The sequence below is a fragment of the Zeus faber genome (assembly GCF_960531495.2).
Source record: "Zeus faber genome assembly, chromosome: 18".
Lineage (NCBI taxonomy): Eukaryota > Metazoa > Chordata > Actinopteri > Zeiformes > Zeidae > Zeus > Zeus faber.
The window spans coordinates 9,078,655-9,093,611 of NC_137210.1; the positions used below are offsets into that span (position 1 = coordinate 9,078,655).

The following is a 14,957-nucleotide window of genomic DNA, read 5'->3' on the forward strand; positions in this document are numbered from 1 at the left end:
ATATATTCTGAAAGCTAATTATGATCCGCCAGAGCGAGAGAGTTTTTTCCTTTCCTGAGAACAAGGTAAACCGATACCCGCTCGGGCACTTTCGACAACAACAAAGCCCAATGATCTCATCCGGCGCGATGACAGTTTCTCTGGGACGCGCTGGTGGGGGGGGGCGGTGGCAGGTAGAAAGCGCATCATCCTCGTAGGTGATGTGAGAGACGGAGCGAGAGAGCGAGAGAGAGAGAGAGAGAGAGAGAGAGAGAGAGAGAGAGATGGATCGGCCTTGACACCGGAGGAGGGAGACGGCCCTGGAGCCCCGGCGCTGAATGGAGCGCGTTGTTCCCCGTTCCCATTTACAACAGGGTCACTTCTTCATCACGGTTATAAATGCTGGCTGTGAAAGGCGCCGCTACGAGGAAGCGGATTTCCCCAAAAAATAAAATAAAATAGAAGAAAAAATAAAAAATAAAAAGAGACTCCTCAAAGTGGAAAGGCTGCGTTAAGCCTCGGAACCTGTCTCCTTCGCCGCTGCTCCTCAAACACCGCTGCTCCTTCCACCTTTATGGAATGACCTTCCTTTATGACCTTCATCTTAAGCCGCCATCTATCCAACTATTATCCATCCTATAGTTTATTTATTTTTATTTATTTTTTTAATCCATCCTCTTGTTTCTATCTGTTCTTGTATTATTTTGTTCAAATTCCTCTAAAAAAATGTATCATGGAAATGACCTCTTTTGTTGCAAGATCAAAATTGCAAAAGGCTGTACTCCCTCTCATCAAATTAACCAATTCCAGCCAGAATATCAGCTCGGTCAGAAGAGTCAGCCCTGAGCTGTGAGTGACATTCTCCCGAGAATCATTTGATTTATTTTGGTAGACTGTGAAAGTGTAAATCACTCATATTTAATATGAATTATGCCATTTTTTTTTTTAATTTTAAACCCAGTTCGCAGTGATCATTTTCAGTGACTCCAGACTCCAGAGTCGCTTAAAAGATTTGTTCGTCACGACCGAATTGTTGGCGAGTCTTGCATCGCTGACTTTAAGTAGGCCGTTATAATACATTACGCACCGGTTTGTTTGTGTTTGACATGGATCTGTTGCTTTTGGGTCTCTGCACGACCAAGCGATGCTGGGTGTTTCATCCAGCCCTTGGCCTCAGCCTCAGCCTCCCTACCGACAAATCCCAATTAGTGCACGGAAGGTTTTAACTGGGAGAAGTGCAGCTTGTGGCACACTTCTAAGAATAATCCACGGTTTTATTTTCCTGTGGAAGCGGCGCCTGTGAGGCAGAAGGAATCAGGCTCATCAGGGGGAGACCGGTCTGTCTGTCGGTCTGTCCGTCCGTCCCTCCCTCCCTCCCTCCGGTCGGCCGGGGCACGGAACATCCGTTTTCCTCAGTGCTCGCACAATAGCACTGTTGTCTTGGCGACAGATTGGCTTCCATTAGGAGAAGGGGGCAACCATCACATAAAGAGAGATCCGCTATTATGTCGTACTGAGAGAAAGAGAGAGAGAGAGAGAGAGAGAGAAGTACACAACAGGCAGAATTGTTAATACTGCTGGTGAGTAAGGAGCTAAAAACTAATGGATCACCGGGTTATTTTATTTCAATTACAATAAAAAAAAAATAAAAATGGGATAGATAAAAGCTGATAACGCCCCTACAGCTGTTCAAACTGCGTCAACGACGTTCCCCGAGTTTTACCCTAATCCTCCCACCACTCGAACAAAGTAATGGATTACCAATTAACTCCGCCCCGCCCCGCCACGACAGGAACAGCATGAACCTGGAGAAGGCGCTCCACGATGAACACCGAAGTACAACACGAGACGCACCAGGGCTGGAGTTATGGGCCCCATTTAATGAGGAACTTGAGATTATTAGTCTAACTCTCCAAAAAAAAAACCCAAAAAACGACAATAACAGCACAGACAACCGGAAGAGGAAAAGAAAGGGGGGCGGCAGATCTGAATGGAGCATCTATGAAGCTATATTTGGTCAACATGGTCAGAGGTTAACCCCAGGTGAATTAAAGAGATTGATTCTGCATTTCGATGAACCGTATAATTAATAACTGCGTAATAACTGTAGATGTCGGGCTTCCAAGATACGTCCATGGCCTTTATCACCTCATAACACAGCAGCTCACGGATTGGGCTTGAATAGAGTCTAATCGGGTAAACATGTCTCTCTCTCTCTCCCTCTATCCGTCTCCCTCTCTGTTTTTTTCCAGGAAATGTTAAACAACCTGAGGGTTAAAAGAGAGAGAGAGAGAGAGAGAGAGAGAGAGAGAGAGAGGGAGATCAGAGTCACGACGTTCCCAGAGGGAAAACTGAATCCCAGAGCTGTGGCTGCGCCGTCACGCTTAACGCCTCGTAAGCGAGACGCCGTCCCCGTTCCCCACCGCTCTCCCCCGCCGCAAAGGGAAGGACCCCGGACGCACAGCTCCACACGGGACAAAACGCAAAAGTGCGGCGGCCGGGCTACACCGCAGGAATAACGAAAGGGAGCAAAAAGACGGGAAAAACGAGGGAGAGGGAGAGGGAGACGGGGACAAAGAAAGCGGGGGTTGGAGACCGTCCCGCTTCCTGCTCGGAACTGCCAGCGGTCCAGAATCCTTTCCGGGTCAGCTCCCAGCTCATCGGGAGCGGTGCGGCGCTGGCAGCGGCTCCGGCCCCGGCCACCGGACCCACAGCACTCTGCAAGACCCCTCTCTCCACCCGACTACACCTCCAAGACTTTCGCTTCCATTAACACCTTCCTAGTTTTCCACCCTCCTTTCCTCTCAAGTCCTTCCATCCGTCCCACGTTTCCATCCCCCACCCGCCCTCCCCAATTTTCTCTACTTTTCCACCGCACCAGCCCCGGTGTCTTATTACCCCAAAAGCTCAAAATGTAATTACTCTGAGTTAAGTTAGGTTACACTGTGAAGCTGTAGTTCTCTGACTGGGAGCAAAGAAAAAAACAGGGTCGGGGGCTGCCATCACTCCAATTGAAACGCATGACACGGAAGGCAAAACAAATCAGTGCCTTCCAACTGTGCAAGCAGGACGCAGGCCGGAGGATTCGTTTTAATAACGGGAACGCCAGTAGGAGCTGCCCTCCCCCCGCCCCCGCCGCCGCCCAAACCGGTGTTTTTGTTCCGAGAACATTTCTCTGTGCGCCTGAGACCGTCTTGCATAATGTCTCGGTTACGGCACATTTTGGCCTCGTTGTTGAAAGCCACAGGAAATCAATTTTTTTCACCCAAGAAGACAAACCCGAGATATGTCGGGACTCCTTTACCCCGTGTGAGAGAGAGAGAGGGAGAGAGATTGCCGAATAAGGGTCAAATAAAGAGCCATGTACTGGAAAAACATCCCCACAAAACCTCTTCTTCGACACTTTTTCTATAGACGTCCACCCTCCCTGCTCCTGCTCGCCTTCTCCCAAACCTCAACCTTTCCCTCCCTCTCTTCCTCCATCCCTCTCCCTCGCCCTCTAATCTAAGCAGTGGGAGCTGTCAGTCCTCTTCCTGAAGCCAGTCGGCCTCTCAGCGGAGAACCAATTACCCCAGAGCGCCCGTTAACTCGCCATTAGCCACGGCACTTCTTACCAAGGGACGGAATGGGACCAAGATTACCAAAAGGGACCCTGCTAATCCACCGCCCCTCGCCTCCCAGTGAGTCAGCTAAAACCTGGGACATCTACTCGTCCGCCAATGTTTTCTCCTGTTCTCTTGTTATTTTATTTCCTTCCTGTCCTCGATGGAGCCAAGAGTCAAGTGCCAGCTGCTGTGGGCAGTCAGGGTGACCTCTTCAACCGATTAAATCCTTAATAACACACATCGCCGCCATGGTGGTGGTGGCCAAAAATCTCGCAGCTACTTCCGTAAAAGCAATAACACCAATGTGCGTGTGTGTGTGTGTGTGTGTGTTTGTATGTGTGTTCGCTTTTACCGTTATTGGTTCATCTGAACGAGCGCATTTATGTTTTGTTAAAAAAAAAAAAACATTTCGCAGTCACATGCTCCAGAATTTGCAAAAAAAATAAAAAATAAAAATAAAAACCAAGGAATTCCCACATTTAGACACAAAAGGAGCAATGCCCGATAACAATCATATGGTCACGGATCAAGAGAGGCTCTGTCTTAGGGAGGGATGCGACCGCCCGAGCCGTGGGTTTGTTTTACCGAGACGCTGCCGAGGGACAGAGATGGGCTACAACAGCCTCTCCTGTGTGCGGCGTGATCCATCTGACCAGATGAGCGCAGAGCCACGAGACCAGAGCCACAGCACCGTCTGACATGCAGGCTTCCAACCCACGGTGTGTTGCACTTTGCTCCTGTCTCGGCTGACTCAACCAAGTCTCCCTGTAGTTCCTGACTACGCCACAAGAGCGCGCCAAAACGCACCGGGAACGTCAAAAGTTTTTTATTCAGATATGCAGCGTTTCCCCTGTGACTCCATGCACAGCAGTACAGTGAATGTTCTCTTTTGGTGAGAATATCCCGACTTTCATATAGGGGAGGATTTCATATTGAATAAGTATTCCACTCGGGTGGTCGACGGCCAACAAACACGTCCGTAAACCGTCAACACCCCGAAAAACTTTTTGAAAACACACGCAAAAAAAAACAAAAAAAAAAACACAAGGTCTTAAAAAGTATCCTCCAAAAAGGTCTGTCCAACTGCGAACCCCCCGCTGTGGCGTCATGGACTATAATACAGTCCACAATAAATCCAATTAGCCTCGCAGGCTCCTATGGATGGCATTCCAGGCATTCTATAGGATAATGTGCCCTGAGATCCAGCATGTTGACGTTAACCACAAGACCCTTTCTGACGGCCATTTGTTTTCACAATAGATGTATTAGGGCAGTACACAGTAGATGGGATGGAGTGGTCAAACAGTTCAGACCGATTGTAGAGTCGCATCATGAGGGGGAAAAACATCAAGCCCCAAGTTATTATCACGACAATAATCTGCAGGCCCTCCCCTGCCGTACCTGACGTTGTCGTGCTTCTGGATGTAGATCTTGTGAAACATCATGTCCTCCTGCTTGGCGTTAATGTCGGCTTTCATCTCCATGGCAACATGGCGGGGAAGCACTGAGAGCAGGAGACGTTCCTGCAGAGAGCGTGGCAAAATAGCAGCGATGTGTGGGTGAAACAGAAAGTGGAGATAAAATAGAGTAAAAGAAGAGTGAGAGTGAGATAATGATTGAGGTTTGTTTTTTAAACAATCTAAAGGGAGGAGAAATGGGGGTGTAGGTTATTGGAGGCAGCAGGATGAAAACAGGTGATCAACTTACCTTAGGTGATCACTTTCCCCCTGGATGAGGTCTGTACTCCGAAAAGGGGAACTACGAAGGGGGTGGACCTTTCCAGGGGCCGCCATGCTGCAGGGCTGTCCCTGAGACTCGGAATACCCCACCACCCCCAACCACCGTGCCCCATCCCCCAAGCTCATATGCCCTACCCCCTGGCCCCTGGCTGCCCCTCTCACCTGCTGCTGGTTCTCCCTCTGCGAGTGCAGGCGCGCCTGAATGCACTCCCTGGTCTCCTGGAAGGCCTGCCTCTGGGAGCCCTCAGCCGGGTAGTGGGTGCACACGCCCACGATGTTGGTGCAGGAGAAGATCAGCACGTTGGACACCACCTGTACAGGAGGTCAGGACTGCTTACAGCTTACAGTAAAGTCACTCCTAAAACTAATGGCTCAATGACATAATTAACACCAGTCAAAAATTGTAGCACCAGCGGTCAATGGAAATGTTCAGTTAAGGCAGGAGTTAAAGGGGTTAATTCCTGGAAAAGTCAAGAGGGAATTTCTCCTTATTGCTGAAAAACTTCACTTGTGTAAGCGTGACGATGCTCTTGAAATGAACTCAATGTGACTTGACTGAACATCAAGATAACGTCACAAATGACTCCTCAAACTAAATTCATAGCCTGCACGAGATCGTCTTAATTCGGTTAAATGCATTATGGGGACAAAGTCACACCGATTCAGATTTGTTTACGTATTTGAATTCCAAAAGTACACTATATAATATACACATTAAATATAACAGCAGGTCGTACTTTACAAGTTCAAGTTCAAGAGATTATTTGTCACATACATGAACATATGGTCATACATATATGCAGTGAAATCTATAAGCTCTTAAAATACTAAAAAATACCAAAATGTGCGTAATCGACACAAGGTGCTCGCGCAGGCAAACAAGAGGCTATCCCTCCGGTTTCAAACTGTAGGATGTCATGAGATTGGGCATACATTTACTCCTCAAAAGAAGCCCAGTAGTAAAACATGTGAGGTCCACCGCACGCAATGGCTGCTACTGCCTAAATTAGCATGAACCGATTCAGCTTTTGCCGCAACAGTTATTTCCACCTATCAGACAGCCTCCAGATTGTCATGTGTTTTGGGCGCGGATACTATAAATAAGGCTCCCATCCAGTACCAGGCATACGGTGGGTCCTGAGACTAGGAGCCAGAAGCAAGTCAGTGCCAGAGGCCTGTTCTTTTCATAGAGCCGCACAATGGTCTGAATCAGCAGACTGAGTCACATTCACACCACAGGCCTCTCCTTTGATGGAGCCCAATGGAACAAACACACCACATCTTTATCAAGTCAGAAGCCCCTCAGCGTGTCTCCGCCAAGCAAATTAAGCACGTTCAAGGGCGTGAGGAGTAGCCGCTGGTGGGAGACTGGTCTGAAAGCCAGGCACGGCTCCTGGTGGAAAGTAAAGTGAGACGGGACAAGGTGACTTGAATTTGAACGCAATCAAATTGAGTTGTTTGTCCGCTTCGATCTGACGTTGACGTTGGCTTCGATTTTTTGTTCTGTTTAGAGATGCAACTGGAATTCCTCTGAAAAAAATCATTTTCAAACTCAAATCCTTCAATACGCTCCACACAACAACTCTCTTTCTCTCTCTCAAGCTCTTCTTTCTACATGCGCATGTCATTCGGTTCTAAAAAAAAAAAACACTCTTGGGTGAGATATCTCTTTAAGACTGAAATCACATGCTCCCTATTTTGTGCAGAACTCATTACACATCATTAGGGACTTATTAGCATTATGAATGTGTTTATGGAATCAACAAGGAAGGACATACAGTACTATTTTGCATTGCTAAGGATGACCCACAGGCCTGAGCGGAGTGTTTCAAGGTTTCTCAGTCAATGTTTCAAGGTTCTTTATTTGTCACATGCACAGAGATACAATGAAAAGCATGCAACAAGATGAAGAGGATGCTCAGTTACTATGCAAGAATCAAAGAGGATTAATAAAATGACAATAAAAACAGTAGATAACATTTAAAAAAAATAAAAAGAGAGGAAAAAATAAAATAAAGTTGCTAGTGCATGATGTATAGCTAAAACATATATACAAATCTTAAGGTTCGGTAAAAAAAAGTACATATATATATATATATATATATATTTCTTTATTTATTTATATATATATAAATCTTACCAGTTACCAGAGTGTACCAGTATTGCAGTATTTACAACTAAAGTAACCTGGTGTGCAGGAAAAAGTGACAGTGGCAGAAACAAACAGACATTGTGCGCACTACCGCTAAAGTGATTGTGTGTGGAAGTTTTGTTAAAGTGAAGAGTGTGTGTTGAGGATCCAGATGGCCTGAGGATAGGTACTCCTCTTCAGTCTCTCGGTTTTGGCCATGTGACTACAGAGGCGTCTGCCTGACCTCAGCAGTCTAAACAGTCCATTATTGGGGTGTGAGGCGTCTCTCATGATGTTTTGGGCTCTCACCCCCACCCTCCTGGGGTAGGTGTCCTGCAGGGTGGGAAAAGGTGTTCTGGTGGTGCGTTCCACCGAACGTACCACTCCCTGCGGGGCGCCGCAGTGGCCTGAGGAGCAGTTCTCGTACCAGTACCACTCCCCAGAGCCGAGAAGGAGAAGGTCTTCACAACTGAGTATGAGACCTTGAATTTCCGCAGCTGTCGGAGGAAGTAGAGCCTCTGTTTGGATTTTTTGTGTGCTGGATGTGAAGAGTCCAGATGAGGTCCTCAGCATTGTGAACACTGAGGTATCTCCGTTGATCTTTATGTATCTGCTCTCCTGCTGTCTCCTGAAGTCTACCACCATTTTCTTCATCTTACGGACGTTAAGGGTTAGGTAGTTGGACTGACAGCACTGTGCCAGATTCATGGAGACCTGTTCGTTGTTGTTGGTGATCAGGCCTACCACCACTGTGTCATCCACGAATTTGATGATGGAGGTGGAGCTGTTGGTGGCTTTGCAGTTGTGGGTATAGATGTTATACAGCAAGGGTCTCAAGAGGCAGCCTTGGGGAGCACCTGTGCCGAGGGCTAGTGAGCCGGAGGTCAGTCCGCCCACCCAAACCACCTGAGGCTGGTTGGGGAGGAAGTTTGGACCCAGTTGCACAGTGTGATGTTCAGTCCTAGGGTCCTCATCTTCATGGCCAGGGTGAGGGGGACTATGGTGTTGACTGCTGAACTGTAGTCAATGAACAGCATTCTTGCATAGTTCCCCCTCCTCCTGTCCAGGTGGGTCAAGGTGGTGTGCAGGAGGTTGGAGATGGCGTTGTCTCCGCACCTGTTGGCTCTGTAGGCCAACTGGAAGGGGGTCAAATGAGCTGGGCAGGGATGAGCAGATTAAGTCCTTCACCAGCCTCTCAAAACACTTGATCATCACTGATGTCAGGGCCTCCGGGCGATAGTCGTTTAAGCATGATGGAACGACGGCTTGGGCCAAAGATGTTGAAAATGTTTTTTAAACACAAGGGCTAGCTGATTTGCGCAGGATTTCAGGACGCACCCAGAGAGCTTTCTTGTCTTTTGCTCTGCTTAGAACCTTCCTCACGTCGCTCTCAAAGACAGAGAATGGAGGTTCCCCTGCTGACGGCAGCTTTCTCAGCAGCTGCTATGGCCACGAGACTATTGTTAGCGCCCTTAGCCTCGTAGCATGGATAAAAGACGTTCAGTTCATCACCTAGGGAGGTATCTACTCTCTTTGGTTTGCTTCAAAGTCCGTAGACTTTGAAGTCGGCTTCCACTTTGTCCACTTATCGCTGATTAGCCTTTTTGATGGTCTTTCGCATGCCATAAGCCACTGCCTTGTAATCCGACATGTTGCCCGAGGGGGTTCCCATTGGGTTCTTGGTGGGTACCCAGACAAAGTGAGGAGAGCAGGACCGGGAAAGAACAGTAACGTTCCTGGGATCGTACCACTTGTTGTTCGTCATGAAGCAGACTCCTCCGCCTTTGGACTTGCCAGACTCCTCCATTCTGTCTGTGAAGACAGTAGAGAAGAACTCCGTTGGTGTTACCGCGTGGTCCGGTACGAGAGGAGTCAGCCATGTTTCGGTGAAACGAAGGACATTACAGTCCCTGATGTCCCACTGGAACCTAATCCTGGCTTGATATCCTTCAGCTTGTTCTCCAGTGACTGGACGTTTGCAAGCAGGATACTGGAGGGGCAAGGGTGAACGGTTTGCCTTGCTCCTCAGCCTTGTTTCAGCTTGTTTTCCTCTGTCTTTTTGGGCCTTTCCCTGCTCCTGTTGTTGTCTCCATTATCGTTAGAGAACTGGTACCTGATCTTCAGAAGTATTTCATGATCGTATACCGTATACCAAGTAGATTCAGAAAAAAAGAGTAGGAAGGGAGGTGAATAAAACACAAAAAAGCACAGTCGAGACAGAGCGTCCCAGACTCTGTCTGGACTCAAACCTATCTTGATTTGTGTGAGTGTGTAAGTGGGTGAGTGAGTGAGTGAGTGAGTGAGTGAGTGAGTGAGTGAGTGAGTGAGTGAGTGAGTGAGTGAGTGAGTGAGTGAGTGAGTGAGTGAGTGAGTGAGTGAGTGAGTGAGTGAGTGAGTGAGTGTGTGTGTGTGTGTGTGTGTGTGTGTGTGTGTGTGTGTGTGTGTGTGTGTGTGTGTGTGTGTGTGTGTGTGTGTGTGTGTGTGTGAGGGAGAACTTCATCGGTGTAAGAGATCAAGGTCTGAGTTTGACCAGAACACCAGAAGCAGCCGGCACAAACCAAATCTTCACTTAATTCCTACTTGAAATCATGCCAAGGCAGCACCGTGGATCCACTCTACAAACTGGTGGAGTTAGCGATCCAGCCACATCCATTCTGAATAACTTGCCCCCATCACAGCCATGGAAACAGCATGCATCAGATAAAGTATTTCATCGGGTCAATACAAATATTCCCCGGCAGCAGTCCCATTCTATTAATACTCCCTGTGCTCACTCAGGCCTTATTTGGAGACCTATGGGCTTTTAAATGGGGGGTGGAGCCCAGAAAAAAATCCCAAAACAAACCAAAAAACACTACTCCCATATAAGAATCTAATATCAGACAGTTGGTCATGTAGGCAGATGGAATTCTTGAAATCACATTAGGATAAACGAAATAGATTAGGTCTCTGATGGTAAGTTATCTGTTTATTTTTCACATTAACATGTAAGAGCTGCCTTCCAAATTTCTAGAATTTCCCGACTAATCTACCCATATATGAACAAAACAGGAGTAGCAATATTCTCTCATTACGGCTTACTTCAGACAGCGAAATTGCATTTACAAATGACGACAACTTGACAAAGGGATGTACTGGAAAGTAGTTAAAGTAAAGGTGGTGGACATGTGGTATTCTCACATTGTCCTGATTGCCAACAGCCTGCAAAGGCAATTTAAGAAAAATGTGAAATATAGGGCAAGAAATAATAAAACATTGGACTTACTACACACTAATGTTAGGAATTTATATGCTACGTGGGTGTGGTCAAGCCTCGGTCGGCAGGTGACAGTGCTCCGGCTTCATACTTAACGAGAAGCTGTAATTTGTGGATGAACATTGGGAGGTGGACAAATCTACCCAGAAAGAGCTTAAGAGAGAGATTTTGGAGATAGAGGACACATACAGAAAGAGGACTAAGAAACAACTCCAGCAGAACATTGCGTAGGTGGAGGGGGTGAAAAAGATGACAGGTCTTGGCTAAAGGCAGCCAAGACCTGGGCTGGAGGCGGGTAGAGAGAGAGAGCCAGCGAGTTAAGTCGTTTTTCTTCCCAACAGGGACCCCCAGTTGTCACCCCTCCACTTCAACCACTACCAGCCACATCTTCAACTTGCCCCTACTGCCTATTACACCACCGGCCCGGCCCCTGCTGTCCCCAATTACTGCCCCCAGGTGAGGTGCAAGCTATGGGAGCTACGCCCAGGCAAGGCAGCAAGCCCTGATGCCGTCAACACCAAGGCGATAAACCGATGTGCCACTCGCATCTTAAGGACATGCCGCCACTTTTGAATACTTCATTCCATTCCCTTCATCCCATCCCAGTGCCCTAGAATGGCTTCCCCAGCAACAGGGATGACTGCAGATTAGTTGCACTCACCTCTCGTATCAGGAAGACCATTTATTACTCTTTTGTTTCCCCAGTGACAGCTTTTAGGGTCCCCTCATGTAGGCACAAAACCAGAAACCAAGAAAGCAGTTGAGCTTCCTTGGTAAAAATGAGGACTAGTATAAGTTGAGGAACTAGCCATTGACATAGTTCCCCTTGGCATAGGGACATCTGGCTCCGCTTTTCAGCGTGAGCAAATGCTTTCAACTCACCCGGATTGTCACAAATTCCCCTGGCAATTAGTTTATTGCATCTGGGTTATTTGTTATTATGCCATGCCCCTAACTCTCCTGTCATTTCAGATCCTGTCACTTCGTCTTGCCATGCAGTCACCCCATTCCCTTCACCTAGATTCCCCGCCCATCTCCTTACCTGCAGCTCATTCTCTCATTAGTCCCTCGGCATATATACCAGTCCTCTTCCCTTTGTTCGCCGCCAGATTGTCTTGTGTGTTTCGCTAAGCGTTCCAGCATTATTTCAGCCCCGTTTTTTCCAGACCTGCCTGTTTCTGAGCCTGGCTGCCTTGGATTCCCCGCCTGCCCCTCGTCAAATTTGTTTGCCCGAGTGACTGATCTCCCGCTTTTGACCTTGCCTGTTGGCTTTGGTAAACCGGACTCTCCTTGCAACCGTGTCCGTCTTTTCGTCGTGCTTTTGGGTTCAAACCTGACCAGTGAACGGTACGCTGATGCCACACAGGAGATAACACAGGAGGCAACTCCAAGGGACTAAAAGGTCAACATGTGAGTCTGGCCTTTGAAGAAGAAAGACAAGCCCACACCACCAAACGCAGGAAAAAGTATGTTCAATATTTCATCCCAAGCTTCAGAGAGAAGGAGAGAGAGAGAGAGAGAGAGAGAGAGAGAAAACCAACTTACTAACTAGGGACATGTCTAAATATAGAACTTACTTATGGACACTAGTTACATTGGGCACAAGGCTATGACACTCGTTGATGTAAACAGATAGCACTTGAACCCAATTTCCTCTCATGGGGACAATTTCATGTCTCTCCAGCAGAGCCTTCTGAAATGGACCAAACAATGCCACAAATATTCTCCGATCTGCTTACAGAGTCACCGGAGGAGCCCTGCAGCGCACAGAGAAAGAAAGAGGTGGGCAGGGAGGGCATCCCATAGTCTGCCCGAATTATGAAGCACATTGATGAAGGCAATACGACCCACCCGGAACCACAGTTTATCGTGTGCTCCCTCAGAGGCTGCGAGGCTGATTCAATGTATGACCCGAACGGAAGCAACTGATACGTGATTTTTTTTTAATGATGAAATGAGATTAACTGAAAATCATGTGGATGGAATTCAGTTCTCAGCTCTCTTTGTGTTCAGACTGTAAATTTACTTGAAAGAGAACTTTACACCAGCGTTTTCCCATGCATTGATTTATTCATGGCGGCCCGCCATAATATCAACATGGACCGCCACATATTTAGTTTCTATTTTTTAATTATTTGAAATTAGTCAAATATTATCCCATCGTACAGCTGCGTGCAGCGCATTGATCCTCTCAGCACCCTCCTTGGGCCCTTCCTGTCCGTGCACAGTCATAATCAAAACATGACCATTCACGGGATGTTTTAAGAGTAGCCCCGGATCTAAAATAGCCCTGATCTAAAAAAATATATATTTCTTTTTACAAAATTAGGAATGGCAACAATTAAATAGCCCTGGATCTATTCAACCGTCATTCCGATCATGCATTAAAGCCCTTGAAATAATATGATATCTTTGATAAAAAATGCAAGTACGTTTTGGGTCCTCTGTGTGTCCTTTGAGGGAGTGCTCCGGGCAAAATTTGCGCCCCTGTCTCCGCAAATGCTGGCGATCGCGAGTCCTGTTCCTCAAAATAAACAAATAAAAACATTGTGTTTTTATTTTAGATCTATTATATTTTACTCAATTTCCTTGTTGAAGGAAACAAACAAAAGAAAAAAACACAGTCGTAACGGGGACACTCTCAGTCCCTCTCTTATCTTACCACCACCACCCCACATCCCCCTGGTCAGCTACAACCACAAATAGAATGTAATTCTGTGGGATACACTATACACTTTGGGTGAATTTTCCAATTTTCAAGTTGTTGAAGAAAAATAAACAATTTGTTATTGGTAAAAAAATGCTCAAAAACTTGACATTTTTGGCTTGCATCTTTTCACCATTGATTATCATAGAAAGACTTCAAACTACATTGCAAAAGCCTTTCAACCTATCCAATAATACTCGTGACAACAGCAATTTTCGTCAGTTAATGAAAGCAACACAAGAAAGAATTTTGGACTCTTAATCCCACCTTTGTACCATACACAGTGGCGTGATTGTCATTGTCGTTCTATTGTGCAAGCCGCAATTCCTATACCTTTAAAAGACACACACAAACACACACACTCACAGACATACTATCGCCATTACTGCTTTTCCACTTGACCTCTTCCGTCCTTTTAATTCCCTCCCTCTCTCGCAAACGCAGGTCATGTTGAGGCCAGTGTCTAACACGGAAACCCTGCCCCTCTCCATCGGTTGCTAAGGGCGGTTTCCTTTAAACCAATTAACGACCGCGTCCTAATGACTGTCTCTGTCCTTGAAGAGATCACCAAGATATTCAAGATGACCCTTCCTCCCTCCTGGTCTGGAAGGTGAAAGATACTGCAGCGACTCAGACATTCATACCCACCCAGACAAACTCTATTTGCCACCACGGAAGAAATGCATCACTGGAATGTACAATTCATCATTTGTACAACGAAATCACTGTTAAGTGAGAAAAATATGTCAATATGAAAAAAACTCAAGGTCATCTTTGACAAATTTGATTCGAAACTGGAATGCCAGGTGGTGTAATGACCACTTTACTCTCATTGTCCATCCTCCTCTATAAGTACACAGCTCATGATTGAAAAATAAGAACGATAACCCACTATTATTGGGTATTTGTTAATATTATCCTTTTTTAAATCAAATTGGCTGTACAGTATTTATGTGCATGTGACCCTTGAATGAACTGGCATCTCATTCATTCATCTCCTTGCCTTTGCCTGGACTAAATGGTGATTGATATGTCTTCTTGTACATGTATTACAGATTATTTCTTGTTTGTGAAATACTACGTCACTTGACATTTCCAGTCAAAGTAATATGTCAAAAACACATGTACCAACATGAATAGAAAAGTTAGCGTTAATTCGAAGAGCAAATCCATTTAAAATGATCATTTTTTATGATTTATTTTCCCCCATCTTGAATTCCTAGTCGGGGACCCACATAGCAATGTGCTGTTTTGGGGATATTCTCGATTTACATTTAGAGCTAGATTTATTTTCTAGTTTTTGCAACTCTTCAGTAGGTCTCCTTGGCCCTGGTCACACTTGCGGGCCAATCGTGAAGTGGTTGAAACACTAGAGCACCAGCTGTGAAACTAATGTGAGTCATTCCAAATAAAGTCATTCCACCTGAGAAAGATAGGAACAACACGAAGACGTGGGAGCCCAAACAGCTTAATTACAGCCAAATTGTTGGAGAGGCTGCCATCCAATCATTATATAGTCAAGCAATGTTAGACCTGAACA

General features: G+C 46.3%; 1 protein-coding gene across 1 annotated transcript in view; it reads right to left on the bottom strand.

Moving 5' to 3' along the window:
• adcy5 (adenylate cyclase 5) overlaps positions 1 to 14,957 on the bottom strand; it is a gene marked incomplete at its 5' end in the record, with an annotated part of 63,827 nt that overhangs the window by 27,155 nt on the left and 21,715 nt on the right. Inside the window, 2 exons of the mRNA XM_080019538.1 lie at positions 4,986 to 5,107; positions 5,486 to 5,635. Of these exons, the coding sequence (XP_079875664.1) occupies positions 4,986 to 5,107; positions 5,486 to 5,635 (272 nt within the window). The remainder of the gene's footprint in view (positions 1 to 4,985; positions 5,108 to 5,485; positions 5,636 to 14,957) is intronic.